Below are 21,574 nucleotides of genomic sequence, written 5' to 3'. Positions count from 1 at the left end.
CAGCAACAGAAAATGTCAGCCTGCAGACATGACATTCCTACTCTCTGGCATTCAAGCTGCAGAATCTAACCATATAGAAGGATAGCAAATTGCAGACTTACCTGAACTGAAGCCATGGCAATTCAATTACCATTACTGGTTTAATTTTCCAAGATTACCTCAGGAAAAGAGGCATCTGTAGTCAATGTCATCTTCATATCAAGAGACAATTCTCTTAATCTCATTGGTTTGCCAGCTGTTGAATCTTAATACCTAGAAGCAGCACCAGCACATGGTCCTGTTGAAGTGTCATGAGGACTCGAAACGCCAACTGTGCTCTCCTCCACCGATGCTGCCAGACTTGCTGAGTTTTTCCAGGTATTTCTGTTTCTGTTTTTGTTTTGGATTTCCAACATCTGCAGTTTTTTGTTTTTATTTACCAGCACATGGTCTCTTCAGCTTGGCTTGAATTTTGCTTTCCTACTCCTACGTAGCATACCCAAATGAGTTTTCTGTTTCACAGACAGGCAGGTTTCATATTAATCTGAGTTATCCAATATGGTTGAATGAAAGTCAGTACAAAGCTCTTCAGATAAGCCTTCCAACTAACCATCCTGTTCCTGTTGAATCTGGCCAATTTTATCCCAACATTAACTACCCTATCATTGCTTTCTGTTCAATTGTACGTATTAGAGTTGGAAGACTTGTCAAAAAAGTGACCCCAGTAGAGTGCATATTTTCAATGTCACAACTTTTTGGAGCCAGTTTGTTACTGATGATTATAAACATTTTTTAATGTTTTCTCCATCTGCTTCATATCAACTATGTAAGGGATATTGATTACCACACCTGTTGATTTGCCATTCCACATATGGGAATCATGTAAACTCTTGCAAAACTTCATTGGTCAATAACGCACCTGTAATGGATGTTCTAATACTTATTTTTGTTTTGCACCATTACAAATATCTTAGTAATGTCTCAGACTGGCCAGCAGACTGTAATTGTATCTGCCTGGTCTTTTGGAACTTGTCTGCATTCCCACTTACGTAAGTGCAGAAAAAGCATAACGAAGTTTATAGTCGACCAGGAGGGACAGTATAGAAATAAAACTACTTTTTCCATGCTTTATAGCTGTACAAGGATTGGAGTATTTAAACACTTTGGTATGATAATTAACTTTCCAGTTTTCGCATTTTCAAAATGAGTTTTAAAGAAAGGAATTGCAATTTATACAGCACATTCTATAACCATTACACATCCAAAACAGTTCACATTTCTTGGATAGTCGCTATGGCAATCTAGTGAAAGATGGCAGCCAACTTATCCACATCAAGGTCTCACTAACAGCAATGATTAGATGATCTGTTTTTTGTGGTCATGTTTGAAGGTTGGTTAGGCCATTGACAAAACATCCCTGCTCTTCTGTGAATAATGCCACATGATCTTTTAAGACATCTGAGAGGGCAGATGGGGCTTTTGCTCAACATTATGGGCATGATTTTCCGCACCCACCAGCTGCCTGGATCTTCAGGTCCCACCACAAGTCGATGGGCTTCTGGCTGGGTCGCTGCCTCGCCCACAGCGGGTCCCACCCACCCACACCGGGGCTGGAAAATCCCAGCCCATAGCCGAAAGATGGCACCTCTGACATCTAGCGCTCACTCAGTACTGAACTGAAGCATCGGCCTTTAACATGTGCTTAAGTTTCTGGAGTGGGGCTTGAACCCACAACCTTCCAAAACAGAGGTGAGAGCACTACCACTGAGCCAAGGCTAGTACAAATAAAGGGGTTTTTTTCAGCTGATGCAGCTCCAGCAGTTTTATTTTTAGTTTTAATTTCTTTTTCTCCTCTTCTGAAGACACATTAATTGTTTCTTGCACAGACATTGACTGCTCTCTGGTACCTCGCTCCAGGTATTCTTTATGATTGAACCTGGCCAACGAGTGCCAGCAGTTTCTTTGACCAGAGGGAACATGACAGACCAAGTCTCACAATGTATTTAGATGTATGCACGGACCAACGGGGGATCTCTGGATATAAGTAGAAGCAAAAACCATGGGCTGTTCTTTTTTCTGCCCCTGCACAGAGGTACAGACATCAATTTTAGGAGTTGTATTTTTAAACCAACTGATGTCACTAACTCACCAAAGCTCAGGCTGCAAATGCGGAATCTTCCATGTTTATTACGACATAAGCGGGACATTTATTTTTAAACCATTTGGAAAGGTACAGGCACCATTCATTTTAGTGAAGTAAAAGCAAATTTCAAAAGCTACAAGGAGAGCAATGGAGGTTAAAATACTTCAGCTACTGGGGGAAGAACAGTAGAAATAGAAGCATTGCTGGATGTTGGCCGTACTTCCAGATAAAATTCTTTCCTATCATTACCCAGTTGTTAAAGCAATAAAAGCACAAATTTGCAGGTTGCTTTAAAGAGAGATCTGAGCAGTATATTAGGACAAATTATTAACCTTCTAAGTAATTTTACTTAAACTTTTAGTCTGCCTGTAGCTTTCAAAATTCCATCAAAAAATCAGTAGTCAATGAGCCTCGCCTCAAGCCTTTTATAATCTATTTGTAGCTGGATCACTTTCTAAAGTACTGCCTCATTTGTGAAATTATTGGGGATCACAATTCCTTAAATGATCATATATTACTATTATGCTAATTCAACATTTTACAGTTTTGATACGTATCTATTCATTCACTCATGTGCTACTAATGTCTTAATCTCATGTTTTATTCCATTGCTGGTGTCTTTCCTCTAAAGTGCTTTGTTGTTCAATTAATCCCTTTCTTCAAATGTATAAAGGAAGTGATATGAGAAGTCTGTAGGAGTAATTCGAGGTTCACATTGCTCATCAGGAATAGATCTTGGGAACATTTTCCAATTTTCTCTGTTAATTTTAATGGAGGAAAAATCATAGGGTGTGCACTCCCTCGTAGTGCCTCAGTTCCACTGAGATGACTGGATTGTGGAAGCACTCCTTTACATATTGTTTTAAACTGAGATAAAGGCCTTGGCAGTGGCCTTAGTGAGTGCAATGTATTGTGAAAAGACAATAATATTTTTCCGATATAATATTACTGGCTACCTATCCAAGAACTTGAACATGAATTCTTCCCATCTGTTTCAGTTGGACACACTGGATGTGCTTGGAGATGACAACATCAGTGGAATGGCAAGGTGTCCTTATGATCCAAAACATGCCAATGTTGCACTTTTTGCAGGTAAGCATTTCTCTCTAGACTTTGTTATGTGTCTAGCTGACACAGTGTGATTTAATTAAGTATTCAGTCAGAAAGGATTGATTTTTCTGATTTCCCCCACCACCATCTCCCAAAAGAATAACATATTTTCTGATTCTGAAGCAATGTGGTGTCCCAGTAAAACTTTGTCACCACTAAAGCAACATATAATTTAGAAGATTGACAATAGGGAATATCAAATGTTGGTTCTCCTATTAATTCTTGGTTATCTGTTCCCAGCATCCAAAATTAAAAATTCTCATCCTTATCTTCAAGTCTGTGAATGACCTCACTCCACTCTGTATCTGCAACCATTTCAAATCCTATACCTTCTCTTTCACCACATCCCAAGATCCTGTTGCTCTGACTCTAGCCCCATGTGTATCACTCTGTGTTTTAACATTAACAGCCGAGCTAAAATTTCATTGGTTCTATTTGCCAAAATTCCTTCTCTAAATCCCACCAACTCTCCACCTGTCTATTCTTTGAAACCTTCTCAAATCCCATTTCTTCAGCCAAGTATTTGGTCATTTCTCCTAATGAGCCTTTTTCTGGCTCTGTGCCCATTTTCCATATGCCCATCTGTGAAATGCCTTTAGAAATTATTTATATTCAAGAGTGCTCTATTAAAGCAAGTTGCTTACCCCTGTTATTGAAGGGAACTTGCTAACAAATCCTTGTTTTTGTTTAAACACTATTTTGCTTGTTTATATTGCTTTTCTTGTGACCTTTTATAACTGTCAACATTTTGGGATTTATGATTTTACTACCACATGGCGTGAGTTAGGTTAAAACTACTACTATTAAGTTAAATGTAGATCAAAAGGGATTACATTAACATATAGCAGAGCTGGAAAATATAGCTTTGGATTCAGACAAGATTTTTGCACCAGACATTGAAAATTCGAAATACCAGTGAATATCTGCATTTATTGGGCAGAGGTCAAGGGTGAGGTAGAGATGTTTCTCGTTTGAGTAAGCCCAACATAGGTTTCCACTGCTGGTAGAGGGGTTATTCAGTTTGGTTGATAGGCCCATGGGGAAGGAGTCTGATGGCTCACCCTTCCATTTTGTGTAAATACTCAAGAGTGTAAGAGAAAAGATAGATGACCAGCCAGCCAAATTGGTCTGGGGAAGAAGTCTTCCCCAGTGTCAGATAACTTGCTCATTTAATCCAGAGTTGGTGAGAATCAGAAAGCCGACCACAGAACATTGGGCAGATATGCTGACGGTGATGATGTGTACTTTTTATTATTTTTCTTGTTCTTGCGAAGAGCTCTGTTATTAGTTGAATCAATTGGAAATTTGTTTGGACCTGCTGCTCTTAAAACATCCAGTTCAGAGCAGAAGGAGATCCAGTCGTTGCATTCCTTGATTATGCTGGCATATGCCTGAACCAGAAGTTTAGACTGCTTATAGGAGCTGTACCTGAGAAAATATTCAGATCAGACTTAAAAGTTGTGACAGTTACTTTATATCTTGGGATTCTTAGGAATCCTCCACACTAATAGTATTGTTGATTGATATGAGATTGACTTGTTAGTCATCACTATTGATTTGTAATTATTGGTTAGTCGTGTGACTGCCAATTTGGATGAATAATTTAGAGTTTTCTCAACCTGTTGACCAAAGTTGGCTTTTGCCTGATATACTTAACGTGTACCTGAAACCACTGTGAATCAGTGTAAGTGATGCCATTTTCTGGCTTTATCTTTTATTGTTTGATATGAGCGAGTTCTAATGTTCTTACAATGTATTTCCCATAAAAATTAAATTGGTTAATGCAGAAGATCTCTTTTTTTTATTGTACTTCTTCCAGAAGGTAAGCTTTATTCAGCAACTGTAACAGACTTTCTTGCAATTGATGCTGTTATTTATCGGAGCCTTGGAGAAAGTCCAACACTACGGACAGTAAAACATGACTCAAAATGGTTGAAAGGTGAGTAAACAGAGATGATGTTTGATGACTGTGTTGTCAAGATTCCAAAAAGTCATTATCTCTAACTTCTAAAGATCTTATGGTTTCTGTTTTCAATGAACGAGACAGGGTTTTATCTTTTGTGGTTTGATTTGATTGAACTCCCAAGTAGAGTCACTGAATACCAGTAAGGCACACCTCAGGACATCATGGGATATGGAAGTACTCCACAGGCTCTTTGTGAATGTTTCCATACACTCATTTTACATCTTTAATTTTTAAATATCCATTCTTTAGCTCAGAAGCGCTTAGAGAAGAATATCATGCACACTGGAATGGATTTTGGAAGTCTACCAGAGGCGGGTAGGCCTGCAATTTCCCAGCACCGCCGGGATACTGATTTGCTAGCATCTTCTAACCTTTGGGTCATTTTTAAAGAGACAGATTGGGCAGGCTAAAACAAACAGGCATACAAAAAACACTTAAAAACATAATCCTTTAGGAGCTAATAAAACTGTCAATCTAAACAAAGCTCACAATTCCCTTGACAGTTGTATCAATGACTTCTATGCTGAATCTATTCGCGGGGTTTGGACCTCAGCCAAGCACTCATAATGAGATTTCTTTGCACTGAATCTTCAGAGCTGGATACATTATAGCCTTTAAAGTAGTACATGAGATGGCCACCTGTTCTACTGCTTCAAAGGCTGAACAGATGGATGATTTGTCAATCAATGAAATATCAAAGCACAAGGTGCAATTGACAGAGTAAAATCTCAATGCAGGAGGGCAGTTTGTCCACTGGGTAAATTGATTTAATGCATCTGAAGACTTCCACTTTCACAATACAGGTCAATTTAATGGTCACAATTTTTCTAAACAAAACCCTATCATCAATCACTGCCTTAAAAATATACTTATCATACAGCATTATATTATGACGTGAAGTCAGTGACACCTTTTAAACTTAGCTGTTAGAAGGTTGCCAACTCAAACAGGCTTCCCTCATGCTTCATGGCATCTCTGAGCTGGCATTAACCACTTCTCCTTCAGAGACCAGTCTGACCCCATGGAAATTGCGGAGCTCTGAATTCACCACCCCGCAATGGAGCTGCCGGTGTCAGGATTACTGTGTGTGGGCATCCATACCCTGCGCACTTAAAAATACCACACAACAAGAATGCGGACAGGACTCCAGGAATTGTGTCCCAACTGCCTCTTTCTCCCCCATCCCCAGAAAAATCCAGCCTTCACTGTTTGAACTATACTTACAGCTGTAGTATTTAATATATGCTTTTTTGTTCTGTTACAGAACCTTATTTTGTCAAGGCTGTGGATTACGATGATTATATCTATTTCTTCTTTCGGGAAATAGCTGTAGAATACAACACCATGGGAAAGGTAGGGGTCAAGGCTTTCTTGAATATCGTGAGGTTATGATCAGGGAGAGATATAGACCTTAGTAGTCTTATCCATTGTAAGGCTGTCTTGATGCACCATGATTGCGGTTTGTGGGATTTTTAAGCAGCAGAGAAATATTTTAAAATTCCTTTTTATTAACGAGCCTTCTACCTGTCATGGTAGCTACACAGATCACAAAGATCCATCCCTAAAGGGAAGGCTACTGTGTATTGATCTGACAATCGAGCCCACCCTTCCACCACCCCTTCTCCCCTGAACATCCTGACGCTTGTTAGGATATAGTTCCATGGGCTAAGTGACTATCATGATCTGTGTACTTGAATAGCTTCTGCAGAAAGGATCGAGAACCAAAGGACACAGCTTTAAGATGAGTGGCAAAAGAACCCAAGCCGACAAGAGGAAAAGCGTTTTTATATCTTTTGCACTGACAAGCTGGGCTCCCCTATCATTGAGGATGGGGCTATTTGTGGAGCCTCCTCCTCAAGTGAGTTGTTTTAATTGTCCACCACCATTCATGACTAGATGTGGCAGGACTGCAGAGATTAGATCTGATCCATTAGTTGTGGGATAGCTTAGCCCTGTCTATCATTTGCTGCTTATGCTGTTTGACACACAAGTAGTCCTGTGTTGTAGCTTCACCAGGTTAACGCCTCATTTTTAGGTGCCGGTGCTGCTCCTGGCATGCCCTCCTGCACTCCTCATTGAACCAGGGTTGATCCCCTGGCTTGATGGTAATGGTAGAGTTGGGGATATGCCGGGCCATGAGGTTACAGATTGTGTTTGAGTTGCTGCTGATTCTGTTGCTGCTGATGGTCCACAGGACCTCATGGCCGCCCCGACTTGAGTTGCTAAATCTGTTGAAAATCTATCCCATTTAGCATGGTGGTAGAGCCACACGACACAATGGAGGGTATCCTCAATATTAAGATGAAACTTGAGTCCCCAGTGACTGTGCGGTGGTCATTTCTACTGATACTGTCATGGATAGATGCAGCTGTGGCAGGCAGGTTGGTGAGGATGTGGTCAAGTATGTTTTTCCCTCACCACCTGCCACAAACCCGGTCTAGCAGCTATGTCATTTAGGTCTCGGCTAGTTCAGTCAGTTGTGGTGCTACCGAGCCACTCTTGGTGATGGACATTGAAGTCCCAGAGTACGTTCTGCCCCCTTGCCACCCTCAGTGCTTCCTCTAAGTGGTGTTCAACATGGAAGAGCACTGATTCAGCAGCTGAGGGAGGGTGTACGTGGTAATCAGCAGGAGGTTTCCTTGCCCATGTTTGACCTGATGCTATGAGACTTCATGGGGCCCGGAGTCGATGTTGAGGACTCCCAGCTAACTCCCTCCCAATTGTATACCACCTCTGCTGGGTCTGCCCTGTTGCTGGGACAGACCTGGGATGGTGATGGTGGTTCTGGGACATAGTGATACTCATGAAAATATACTTTATAGAAAATGTCAGGCTGTTGCTTGTGAGACAGCTGTCCTAATGTTGGTACTAGCCCCTAGATGTTAGTAAGGAGGTCAACAGGGTTGAGTTTGCTGTTGTTGTTTCCAGTGCCTAGGTCAATGCCCAGTGATCCAACCAGTTCCATTTCCTTTTTGACTTTTTAGTGGATTGATACAACTGAGTAGCATTTAAGAGGGCTGAGGGCATTTCGGAGTCAGCCACGTTTGCTGTGCACCTGGAGTCACATGTAGACCAGCTCAGCTGGGGACAGCAGATTTTCTTCCCTAAAGGGCATTGGTGAACCAGATGGGTTTTTATGGCAGTTGACAATAGTTTCATTCCATGTTTTTCAAATTGAATTCAAATTTCACCACCTGCTGGGTTTCGAACCCGGCTCCCCAGAGCATTACTCCAGGTCTCTAGATTACTAGCCCAGTGACAATACCTGTACGCCACCCTTAATGTCTCATTAGAAAAATGGCATTTCCGGCAAAGCAGCACTCGCTCAATACTACACTGAAATGTCAGTCCTGGGATATATGCTGCGAATTCTGCAACAGGGTTTGAACGTACAGCCATCTAACTCTTTCAATGAGCACTTTCAATGAGCAAAGTTTAGTTCATTCTTAACTAACTAAAATACTCATTGTTAAAAAGGAGCTTCTAACTAGTTCACAAAGTTGACAAAAGAACAGTTGATGGCTGGTGGAGCAAGTCAGTGTCATTGGCTAGTAATTAATAGCTATACATCATTGCACAAGTAACTGAGAGGGAAGACCTCATTTATTCACAAGAATCCTAATAATAATATTACCTTATCACAGAAGAATATTGTAATGAAATAGGCTGACAAATGTGCAAAGCTTCTGAATAAACAGGAAGAACATTGACGATGTGCAAAGAGCAAAGTAGAAGAACAAAAAATTCAAATAGCACGTGTATTTATTAGGAAATGATGGTAACAGCAAAAATCCAGTGTCAGGCAAAGAGGGTCACTAAGATTGTGGATGTGATATTGTTTTTGTTGCTCAGTGTTTATTTGTCAATCTTATTTGGTGGGCTGGGATTAAGTTTGGCTGGATACATACTGAAAACAAAGCCATCCACATGAAATGAATTCCAATATTTAAAACTAGGCAATTACTGTTTAGGAAGCTGCAGAGGACTTTAAATGCTTGTGCAAAAATATCAGTCCTGAGGAGTCTGGGACTTCAATTTTCATGGACCTCATGGGCCTCTATATTGCAGAAGAAGGCGACTCCTACCTCTATTGAAACTGTTCTTTTTTGTCAGCTTTCAAAAAAAACTCAGTGAATTGAATTAACTTTAGGACTTGTTTCCGTGGTATGTAAATTTGAAACAGAAGGAACAGGTTTGTAATATGATTAATGGGTGAATGAAAGGATGATGAAGTACTTCAGTGCTCATTAACACATGGGATGATCTTACATAACACTGATACATCACTTGTTTTTGCCCTGAGAGATGGTAATAAGAACTTCTAATTCATTAATGCCTTGCTTACAGCACTCTTTGTCTGATGGTTATGTCTACATCAGTATATTTTGTCATATATTAACCCTGAGTTCTGTATAGCATGACAATATCTTTTGAGTTCACATACAAAATAAGAAAGGTATTGGTGGAAAATAGAGTACTGCATTAGGATCGAATATTGATATTATCTGTAACAATGATATTTAAGATCCCTTTCTTTAAAATAAGTTACTCCCTTATATTGAGTCTGCAGTGTGTGTAAGACCAAACTGGAGAAGACTGCCCCACTCTATCTCAATTTACTTCCTTTCCTGAAGACCCTGACTCTAGGGCAAGATTCAATAGGTATTAGCAGTTACCAATACCTCACCTAAGTATCATATATCACAGAGAACTGGGACCAACACCCTGAATAGAAACAGCACCCCAACTATTGCCTATAGCTTACGCCAGGCAAGCCAGGAATGTAACATTGTCTGTACAACTCAATCCCAGGATTTCTCCATCTTCACTGCCTTCTTAGTAAACCCATTAAAGCTGAGATATCCATATGGGTTTCTGGCATTGGGACAACCTGCTTCAACTCCTGGACTAGTCTTAATCACCAAGTTAGCTCGGACAGAACTTTCCCACTTTTTCCGCCCCCCCAGACTCGCCGGGTTTTTAATCTGCTTTTTTGATTTGCCCAGGAGATCGCTTGGGGTTTCGGGGGGGGTGAAATGCATTTACCGGCTGGCTGGACAGACTCTTTACCTGTCCACTGTTCTCATATGTTAAATTTCATTGGCAAGACCAGGTTGATTTCAATAACTAATGAAAGAATTCAGGATTTAAATCAGGCTTCCATGGAAAAATTTTCTACTCTCCTCTACAGCTCATTTTAACCAGGGCCTGCAAAAGCTAGTTATAAGATGCCATGTGACGGATTTGCATTAACTTCAAAGTTACCCTACCAGGGTAGAGAAGTGCAAAGTATGGAAAAGCAGAAAGTAAGCCATTCTGAAAAAGAGCTGATATATTATGTTCATGTTCTCCCTTAAGACTGAATCAGCAGTACAGTAAAATACGCAGTAAGATTTTTTACTGTGGTGATAAAAAGAGCTTGTCTTTACATGGCACAAAAGCAAAATATTAAGGATGCTGAAAATCTGAAATAAAACAGAAAATGCTGGAAATACTCAGCAGGTCTGGCAGCATCTGTGGAGAGCGAAACATTGTTAACGGACAGGATTCTCCCCTCCGGCTTTGGAAACTTGCATTGTGATTTGGACCAGCAGAGTGAGTGGGCAAATACATGGCAGATGCAGTATAATGTGCATAAATGTGAGGATAACTATTTTGGTAGACAGGAAGGCAGATTATTGTCTGAATGGCTATAAATTGAGAGAGGGGAATCCGCAATGAGACCTGGGTGTCCTTGTACACCAGTCGCTGAAGGTAAGCATGTAGGTGCAGCAGGCGGTAAAGAAGGTAAATGGTATGTTGGCCTTCATTGCCAGAGGATTCGAGTACAGGAGCAGGGATGTCTTGCTGCAATTATACAGGGCCTTGGTGAGACCACACCTGGAATATTGTGTGCAGTTTTGGTCTTCTTATCTGAGGAAGGATGTACTTGCTATAGAGGGAGTGCAGCGAAGGTTTACCCGACTGATTCCTGGGATGGCGGGACTGAAATACGAGGAGATTAGGATTATATTCACTGGAGTTCAGAAGAATGAAGGGGGATCTCATAGAAACCTATAAAATTCTAACAGGACTAGACAGGGTAGATGCAGGAAGGGTGTTCCCGATGGTGGGGGAGCCCAGAACCAGGGGTCACAGTCTGAGGATATGGGGTAAACCATTTAGCACTGAGATGAGGAGAAATTTCTTCACCCAGAGAGTGGTGAGCCTCTGGAATTCATTACCACAGAAAGTAGTTGAGACCAAAACATTGTATGTTTTCAAGAAGAGAGTTAGATATAGCTCTTGGAGCGAAAGGGATCAAAGGGTATGGGGAGAAAGCGGGAGCAGGCTGTTGAGTTGGATGATCAGCCATGATCAGAATGAATGGCAGAGCAGACTCGAAGGGCTGAATGGCCTACTCCTGCTCCTAGTTTCTATGTAAACTTAGGGCCATGTGGGGATTAGAAGCCTGCACCGTGTGGGAAACAGTTGCTCGGCTGTGACTTTGGCCATATTTGTCAAGTAGTGGCCTGAGGGTGTGTTTGTTGCCCAATTAAGGATGATGGACGGGCTCCCTAGGCTGAAGGACCAACCAGAGGCCGTGCAGCACTGAAGAAGCATCAGGATACCTTTTGATAAGGCACTCCAAGATAGAGAGAGCCCCACTCCAACTTTTTTTAAATTTAAAATAAAAAAGTGCCCTTCGCAGCCAGGCCACCATAGAGAAGTGTGTGGCTGCAGCTGAAGCCAGGCAGGTGGGGAGGGCCTTTAAGGTTGCCTGGATGGAGCGTTGCCCCCCCCCCCCCCGCCCCCACACTACCCCTGCTCTGCCACCAGGAAGCTGCCTCTCGGCATCTGCTGGACTCCGACACCAGTGGAGGCGCTCACCGTTCCCTGATGCTTCTGACAATAAACCTTAATAGGCCTTTAATAAGCTGAATTGGCCACCCGCTCTTTGTGAATGGGGCCTCTGGGAAAATGGCCTTGGGTAGGATGGTGCCTGGAAACTGGTACACTAACTGATGGTGTGAATTTACACACGCCAGCTGACACGTCACGTTAGCACCATCAGGGGGCCTAAAAATTCAGCTCAATGTTTCTGGTCACCACCTTTCATCAGGTGCAAAGGCCACGACCTGAAATGTCACTCTGCTCCTCTCCACAGCTGCTGCCAGACTTGTTGAGTGTTTCTAACATTTTCTGTTTTTATGCCTTTACATAGCACCTTTCATGACTTTGCAATGCCCTGAAGCACTTTACAGCCAATGAAGTACATTTGAAATGTAGTCACTGTTGTATTGTTGGGAAACAAAACCACCAATGGCAACTGGTATTTTAATGGAATTTATATTTACACAAACTAAGTGTGTGTGAGACTTCCCCCTCACCCCTGCCAGAAGAGCAGGAATTAATATTTCACAATTGCCAAGCTCATCGTTTGTTTTTGTTTGTGCCAGCTCATATGGTTTCTTGCTGGTTAGGCTATGGTTAAAGGAAGAAATAAAGTTTGGAAGAGATGGTTTCCATTCTCATAGGTAGAAGAAAATGATAACTTGACCTGAAATTTATTTAAGTGTTTTTATGAAAACACTGGCTTTCCTTGCTAGCATTGATTTTCACAAGGAATGTCTTACCTTCTCCCCCAGTGCAATTAATTATAGAGAATGTTACAGAGGGGCTCCACCATCTACAGTGTGAGCACAATTACACGAGACCTGGGTATTACTCTGGAGCCACCTGACTCCTATAAACCATGTTACAGATCGGAAACCTACCTTTCCCAGAGTAGGCAGGTCCATGGCACCTTGCAAGCTGTCCCTCCCTCTTTGCTGTTTGCACTAGAGCCATTGAAGAATGTTTTGTGTTAGTGATGTCATTGGAGCAGTCTGGTTGGGGGAAGAGAGGGAAAGACCACTCCAAGATCAGCGAGAAAATATGACATTTCCAACAGAAAAAAGGCAAACTTCAGTTGCCATTTTCTTCTATAAAAGCTTTTGATATAAAAAGTGTTCCCTCTTCCTTCCTTGTACTGCTCCCCTGATTAAAGTATTAAATAATCTCCAGGTAATGAATGATCAGTAGCAATGACGGAAAAATGAAACAAAAATGTCCATTTTGCTCTTCGACAAAGTAACAACTCAAAGTTAAATCTATTTTTGTTGTGATATTAACAATATATCACCGTTCATGGGGGTTTGGACCTAACCTGAACAATGTTTTGACTTTGCTGTAAATCCACACCCATGGATTCTACTAGAGGGTACTGGGGGATGGCCTGGAGAGTATCAGCTGCCACGGTGATTCAAGAGCTGTTCAAAATGTTCTTTCCAGCATTGATGGGGATGGCATTGCCATTCATAAGAAGAGAAGCATCATCCTGTGAGCGACAAGAGATTTTAATCAATTGAATTTGGCCTATTATTGGGAGGATGGTGGAACAAACACTAGTGTCCTACTTGAAGCCAGCTCCACAAGGATTCAGGCAAAACCTCCACCAAATCGACTTGGATGGACTGGACACTGTGCCCGGATGACTGAAAACCATCCCCACAGCAGGTCCCACTTACTCAATTTTCAAATGGCAATGTTCCAGGTGAGAACAAGGAAAACATTTGAAAGACTCTCTGAAGCTCTCCTTGAAGTACAGCAGCATCAACATTAATGACTCAGAGGAGTTTATTGCCAATTGTTCAGAATGGTGACAACTAGTTCATCAAGCTGCATCATGATTTGAATCATAACAACATCATAATGATGAGGCAGAACAGCAGCAGAGAAGGAAAGAAAAGGAAGCGAATCCTGCACCCCAGATCCCACTACCTCATGGGATGTCCTGCCCCATGTGCCCAAAGATCTCTGGGTCAAGAATTGGCCTGTTCAGTCACACAAAGACCCATGGTAGAAACTTGCAACCCTGAATAGACGACACCCTCGAATTGTGGTACAGCCGATGATGACAAAGCCACAGTATCAGGCAAAGCCCATTAGCCACTCAGTCTTAATGGCAGGGATCATAATTTCAAACTGCATTTTATTCCCTGCCTGATTTTAAAACTCTTGTCCCTTTTAACGACTGACTTACTCTACATGATGTAGGTAGTTTATCAACTTCCCAACGGTGAAAGGGGCAACCAACCTATTTCCACGACTCTGTCAACAAATTAGAATTAAGGTGAGGGAGCAGGGCCCTCATTCATGTGTGTTCACTTAAATAAAAATCTCAGGAAAAGTACCTAACTTCCAGTTAGCACCTTTTTCAAATAATATTGCAGAAATTGTTAATGCAATTTTCAAGAATCCTCAGAGGCTAAACTCATAAGGCACTCTTTGGTTAAGCATATTTGTGAACTCTTATGCTGTTCCACTGGAGACTTGATTCAATTTGTGTAATATTTTTAATATACAGACTTCAGTTTTAATTGCGGGGACAGTGTATTGAAGGTCTGAAATGGCTGCTTAAGAGCTGATGGGAATTTCAGAACTCTCACCTACATTATTTTCAGGTCCTTTTCCCGAGGGTTGCTCGTGTCTGTAAGAATGACATGGGAGGTTCTCAAAGAGTATTGGAGAAGCAGTGGACATCCTTTGTAAAGGCTCGCCTCAACTGTTCTGTACCTGGGGACTCTCACTTTTACTTCAACATCTTGCAGTCAGTGACAGATGTTGTCCGTATTAAAGGCCATGATGTCATTTTAGCAACGTTTTCTACCCCTTATAATAGGTAAGTGCGTTATAGACAGCCCTTGAGATATTGGGCTAAAATTATTAAAATTAATATCTTGCAATTGCATTACTTGTTTAAACTAAGCTGAAGGCTGCTGCTAAGTATAGGTCAATGTAATTTTACTGGGGTCCCATCATAAAATTTCTGGAAAGCACGTGATAATTATGTGCAATTTTTGTCCTTTCAAGCACTTGTTATAAATAAAAAAAATAATTGTGTGTACTTGCATTTTCATTCCACAAAATGGCCAATAGTTATTAATATACTTCGCTCGGTCTCATATTTTGTTTATAATGACCCTGTGAAGTGCCTTGAGACATTTTATGACATTAAAAGTGCTATACAAATAGAACTTATTGTAATATGTCAGTAGCATTATATCTCTCAGGATTTTCCTTGGGTTGCATTAACTGCTACAATGAACAAGTGTAATGCATTTCTTTCCAAGTGTGACCTGAATCTAAAATGTTTAGACTTTTTATTGCTGCTTTGTTCTATTTTGTTTATAGAACCAGCAGCAGTTTATCTTGTTAATTTTTTTTCTATTGCTTAATTGGCCATCATTTTCTGACTGAGAGAAAGATAAACTAAAAGCCAAAAAGACTGGAAAAGTTTGTGGGATAAGCAGAGCCTGTCACAACAAATGAACTAGTACTCTAATGTCCCCCCCCATGGGGCTGTGTTAACAGGGTTAGGGGAAGGGAAAGGGGAGAAAACCCTCAGGCTCTATGAGAGATCATTATGGAGTTGTTTGTTAGTAGAAGAACAGGAAGCCAACTTTAAGAGAATGTGTTTAAGGATTGATTTGCTACATGGCTCTTGAATGAATAGTGCTTTTCTGGTAAATGTCACATTGCAGCATTCCTGGCTCAGCAGTCTGTGCATATGATATGGAGGACATTGCCATGGTTTTTACTGGCCGATTCAAAGAGCAGAAATCCTCTGATTCCACGTGGACGCCAGTCCCTGAAGACCGAGTTCCTAAGCCAAGGTATGCTGACTGTCTATAAAAGATATTTTCTAAGATAAAAGCAGCTGGAAATATTCAAACAGTATAAAAACCTCTTGGCAGTGACCCTGAGGTTTTCTCATTTTCCAGTAGAATTAATAGATAAGGCAAACATAAGTATTTTGTTTGAAGAAAGAATACACGGTTTAATTCAGTAAGCAATTATTCACAATTCTGTCCATTCCAATACATTTTTTGAATGAACATGATGCTACCCTCATCATAAAATAGTTGAAAGGACAACATTTTCTCACACAAAAGGTGCTGCACAACGATTAAAGAATGGGTCTGCAGATTTGGTCACTGTTTTGCCATTGGAACCAAGGTTTACAGTTCGTTAATTTTATCTGGGTTCTTTTTCCATTAGATTCCTGCACCAGTCATAGAGTGCAAACGATCTACTTTCATTGTCTTTCATGGACTTTGTTTAAATGCTGAGCTAAACTTCTCATGTGACTCTGTTTATTCTATGAAAGATTGGCCAGATTGATTTGATTTTCAAAGTTAAGCTTGAGGGCATTCCTGCACAGCACAAAGTACTTATTCCAGTTACATTCAGTAAACGTGTTGCTGTATATACACAAGAAAGTTTTTTTCCCGTACATTTTTCCAGCATAAAAGTAAACCATGCAAAGAAATAACATTTCACTAGATCTTTGAGACAACATGAATTCAAATTGTGCATTAAAATGTTTTGTTACTTCCACTTGATTACTGATGATACCACTCCATGCATTATTGATGGGAATGGTGTTGCTTTATGGCTGAACTGTGCTCTACTAATTTGCCTTCTTGCTTGAAATAAGGTTCTTGGTTCTTGCGCACCACTCTGTGCTGATGACTGAAAGCTGTAGAACCCTGCCTACACAAGAGAATGGTAGTCAAAACAAGAATTCATTCCATGTTCTTGTGCTACCGCTGGAAAGCTGGAAGCCCCTTAATGTAACAGTAGAAAGAAAAGGCATTTGTATCAAGCCTTTCACGACCTCAGTACTTCCAATGTGCATTTCAGCCAATAAAGCACTTTTGACGTATAGTCACTGTTGTAATATAGGGAATGCAGCTGATAATTTGTGCAAACCAAGATTCCATAAGTAGTAATGAGATAAATGACCTGGTAATAGTTTTTTTTAGTGACCTTGGTTGAAGGATAAAACATTGACCGGGCAATAGCTGAATTAGACCAACATTTTTTTTTTGTTTTTTTAATAGTGTTTTGACCACACAAAATACATTGGCAAATGTAGAGCGACCCATGAACACCTAAATCAGACCGCGGATCTATATTGTGGAAAGTGTGTGTGCAGATGCTCTGTGCATTTATCTGAAATTCCTCTCTCTTTTTGCAGAGATGTTAACCTATTTTACTTTAAAGAAAGGTTAATGCCTCCAGTTGAACAATAGAAGAAAGAATTGATGAAATTCCATTAATGTGAACTGGTGCTCTACAGTATTTGTCTGTCAAGCAATCAGTCTCTTCATTTTCAGCTTCATATATAAAATGTGACACCAATTATGATTCACAATGGGAATCATTTAGTTTATTTGATAAATAATTAACAGTAGAAATGGTAACCTGGATAAACATTTAAAAAAGAACCTGGTGTACATAGTGGATGGAAGTTCAGTAACTGTTCATAATAAATTTCTTGAGCTGAAGGTTTTTTTTTGCAAGACATCTGCCTCAGTGTGAATTAGCTTTGCAATTGGTAGGGTTCCAAGTGCTACAGAAGAAAGCAGTCTTCAAGTCCCATTGAAAAATTAAAACACCCAAAGGAAGCCCCTGAATAGTTTAATGGGCAAGATACTGTTTAATTTCCTTTACCACCTCATCTTAGAAAGCGAACATAATCCTGAAAAAGTTTACCAAGCACCAATTTTACAGGGCTTCTGGCTGCCTTTTCCCTCTCTAACAATCCTTACTTTTGTTTTTTTTATTTTGCACAGGCCTGGCTCTTGTGCAGGTTCAGTATTACTGGAAAGATTTGGGACCTCCAACGGATTCCCAGATGATACACTCAACTTTATTAAAACACATCCTCTCCTGGATGAAGCTGTACCTTCAATTGACAATAGGCCATGGTTTTTGAGGACAATGGTCAGGTGAGTGGCTGCTTATATTAGATCTTAACTTAAAAAGTACTGCCACCTCTTGTTTTGGTTTGCTCTGGCACTATTCCTGAAATTAAAGAAAAGAACTAGCTTCAGTGCTTGGAAAGAGTTGATGTCGCCTGTAGTTTATTTTTTATTTTATTTAAGAGGCAGCGCATGGCAGGAGTCACTGAGGATTGTTGCAGTATTGCCCAGGGAAGTGGCAGTGGCTCCATGGCACATGAACTTGCTGCTTTCTCTCAGCGTTCACCCTCCAACCACTCCCCGTGCTGCTGCCTGTCAGCCTAAACCGCCGCTGCTCTTGCCAAGCTAGTGTGTTCCACAGATTTTCCACCTGCAGTTTCCCCACACTGAAAATCAGCAATCTTCCCCCAGCTACATTACAGCCACTGGGGTAGCACTGCGTAGGAGGACTAGGACAGAGAAAGACAAGACTTAGGGCATACACAAGCTGATTAGTTGATATTTATATACAAAATGGCACGGCTTGATTTATAAATTTTGGTTTGGAATGTTTATTTTGTGGTAGCTTTTATTATTTAATTGTGACCAAGCAGATGCTATGATGGTCAGTGACAGGGGCAGTTGGTGAATGGAGGGTTGGGGTTGCGATTACTGGTACCGTAGTTTTTTAAATTCATTCATGGGATGTTGCCGTCACTGGCTGGGCCAGCATTTATTGCCCAGCCCTATTTGCCCTTGAGAAGGTGGTGATGAGCTGCCTTCTTTAACCGCTGCAGCCCATGTGGCTTCCGTACACCCACAGTGCTGTTAGGAAGGGAGTTCCAGGATTTTGACCCAGCGACAGCGAAGGAACGGTGATATATTCCCCAGGTCAGGATGATGTGTGGCTTTGAGGGGAACTTCCAGATGGTGGTGTTTCCATACATCTGCCACCCTTGTCCTTCTAGATGGTAGTGGTCCTGGGTTTGGGAGGTGCTGTCTAAGGGGGCTTGGTGAGTTCCTGCAATGCACCTTGTAGTTGGTTGAGTTTTCCATGGACAGCCCAGCCAGAAAGGTTCTGGGTTGTCTAGTTTGCTTCTTCCATTTCCTGTGTCTCCTCCTCATTCTACTGCTCCTGACTGCTCAACTTCTAGCTGATGGCGCTGTGCCCTCAATGGCGACGAGGTTGTGCAGCATGCAGCAGCCCAGCACAAACCTTATTCCCCACTCCGTTGGCTATGGCAGAGCTCCACTAGAGCGGCCCAAGCAGCAGAAGCGACGTTTCAGGAGGCCAATGGTCTGTTCTATCATATTTCTTGTGGCAACATAGCTTCTATTGGACGCATGCTATCTATGTCAGAATGGAGGCTGCACAACAATGTCATCAGCTGAATGGCTAGTGGATAATAGCCTTCGGCAGTCAGCAACCACCCTTTGTTTTCCTGTGGTGGCTCGAATGCAGCTGGCAGAGTGAAGGCATCATGACTTGCTCCAGTAAACCTGACATTGACCTGCATGGTTTGCTGTGTATGGTCACGCACTAGCCGGACATTGAGAGTTTGGAATCCCTTTCAATTGCAGTGTAGAGGTGGAGTTGACATGCAGTCCCCGCAAAGCTACTGTATGCAGCCAGTGTCACCCTGCACCATAAGGAAGTCTGAAACTGCCTCGTGCTCACTTCACCTGCTCCTGAAAGAATAAAATCTGGTGAACTCTCAGTGAATAGTGTCAGCAATGTCAGTTACGCAATGTCCGTTAGTGTCAGCAATGTCCATTACGCAACAGTAGCTCGGTGCATAAAAAGCTCATTACCACCTCATCACCTTCACTGCCATGAACATTGTTGTCCTTGCCCTGCTCTGAGGTCGCAGTTGTGGCTACAGCAGCTTTCAGTTTTGAGTGAGCAGGTCGTAATGGAAATGCAGGCTTCTCACACAGTGCCCCTCACCAAGGTCTAGTTCGGAGAATTACTCGCTCAACCCCCTGGATTTATAAGACCTCCCGCTGAGAGCCCTTCTCTTTTTCCTCCTCTTTGTCCTCCCTCTTCTAACCGTTTGACCTGCTCTCCATGGCCTTGTTCATTAAATCACGCTGTATTTCAAGGGGAGTGTATAGTGTTGTACCCATGTCCGCAAACAACTGGTTTGCACAGAAGCCTGAAAAAAGAGCTTCAGCATTCCCTGTAGATTTCTGCAACTTGAATCAACTATAGGAAGCACCAAACACTCGTAGAATTATCGCAACACCCAGAAGAAATCAATAACAGCTAACCTGTAAGTAACTGATGATCCCTTTCAAAGGCCTTGATAGGGGCAACCTCCTGATGCTGAACATGTGTTCAGCATTTAGCTGAAGCAATGAGCCCCAAATTGCAGTGCTGGCGCCAAACCAACATTGCACGCCGATTGACATATGACCACCTGCCCCGTGACTCCTTACTCTGCCTGCCCACTTACACTGGGTGTTCACTGCACACACACCAACACCTCACCAGTTAAGGTGTTACACATCAGGTGTAACACCCCAAAGGTTTGCCTGCACGCCTAACATCCCATTTTGAACCTCAAACAGCAACCCTGGTGCCCAAACAAAGGGCTGTACCGCTGCAAAGTTCCCACCGATTCACCTACCTTTCCCTTTTCTGAGTCTGATCGACTTGCGATACATTTCTGACATTTTCATTTCGATTCTATTTAAAGAGGTTCTGTTGGTTCTGGTTGTGAGTACAAATACTGGTTTCAGCTGACTTGTGTGAGCTACTGTTCATTGGTAGCACTGTGGTGACTGTGGAAATGTTTGTTTAGTGCGTGATTTTCTGTAGAGTTTAGTTGAAGGCAGCACAGCTGTTAAGAGTTTAACAGTGAGTGCACTGTTATGCCCATATATAGAGAAAGAACAGTTCTATAAAAATCATATTTCTTGGGTTGAACAATGCAGCCCTTGATATAGATGTATTCAGATTTTTTAAAGAGAAGCTTTTCTTTTTAAGTTCTGTCGGTCTGCCAGTGTAGGTGAACAAAAGCAAGCTTGTCTGTTTCTTGAGTCTGCATGCTACTGTTAAATGAGAGCTAACTTGGTTAGAAGAGTGAACTTAATAGTTTACATGTCAGCAAAAATTCTCTGTTGCATTCTTAAGAAATATACTACATTTTATTTTTCCCATTATGAGCTTGCTGTCGCTTATCCTTTTTCCATTGCATTCTGGGCTTACTTTATTTTTGCTTCATTGCTGTGTAATGAAAAAAGACCAAATTTGAGAGGACACTAAAATGCACTTTTCAAAAAATATTAACCTCCTGTACAGCTCGATTCACAATACGGCCAAGTGTAATAGTAAAGTAAATGAAACCAGCTCCTTTGTTTTTTTTTCAAACAGGTATCGATTGACCAAAATAGCTGTGGATACTGCTGCTGGTCCCCACCAGAATTACACTGTTGTGTTTCTAGGGTCAGAAAAAGGAATCATCTTGAAGTTCCTGGCCAAAGCAAACATGGGCTCCATCAATGACAGCATCTTCCTGGAGGAGATTAATATCTACAATGCAGAGAAGTAGGTTCATCTTAAGCTTACAGTTCTGATTGAAGCAGAAAGATTTATAAAAACCC

At 41.4% G+C, this 21,574-nt stretch overlaps 1 protein-coding gene across 2 annotated transcripts in view; it reads left to right on the top strand.

The window, feature by feature from the left end:
* The window catches only part of sema6a (sema domain, transmembrane domain (TM), and cytoplasmic domain, (semaphorin) 6A), a 166,982-nt gene that overhangs the window by 121,075 nt on the left and 24,333 nt on the right, over positions 1-21,574 (top strand). For both annotated transcript variants that reach the window (XM_041186608.1, XM_041186609.1), the window contains 7 exons: positions 3,121-3,214; positions 5,052-5,171; positions 6,463-6,551; positions 14,684-14,901; positions 15,764-15,895; positions 17,861-18,016; positions 21,345-21,518. In XM_041186608.1, the coding sequence (XP_041042542.1) occupies positions 3,121-3,214; positions 5,052-5,171; positions 6,463-6,551; positions 14,684-14,901; positions 15,764-15,895; positions 17,861-18,016; positions 21,345-21,518 (983 nt within the window). The remainder of the gene's footprint in view (positions 1-3,120; positions 3,215-5,051; positions 5,172-6,462; positions 6,552-14,683; positions 14,902-15,763; positions 15,896-17,860; positions 18,017-21,344; positions 21,519-21,574) is intronic.

This window comes from Carcharodon carcharias, chromosome 4, assembly GCF_017639515.1.
Source record: "Carcharodon carcharias isolate sCarCar2 chromosome 4, sCarCar2.pri, whole genome shotgun sequence".
NCBI lineage: Eukaryota > Metazoa > Chordata > Chondrichthyes > Lamniformes > Lamnidae > Carcharodon > Carcharodon carcharias.
This window is presented reverse-complemented; position numbering and strand designations above follow the sequence as displayed.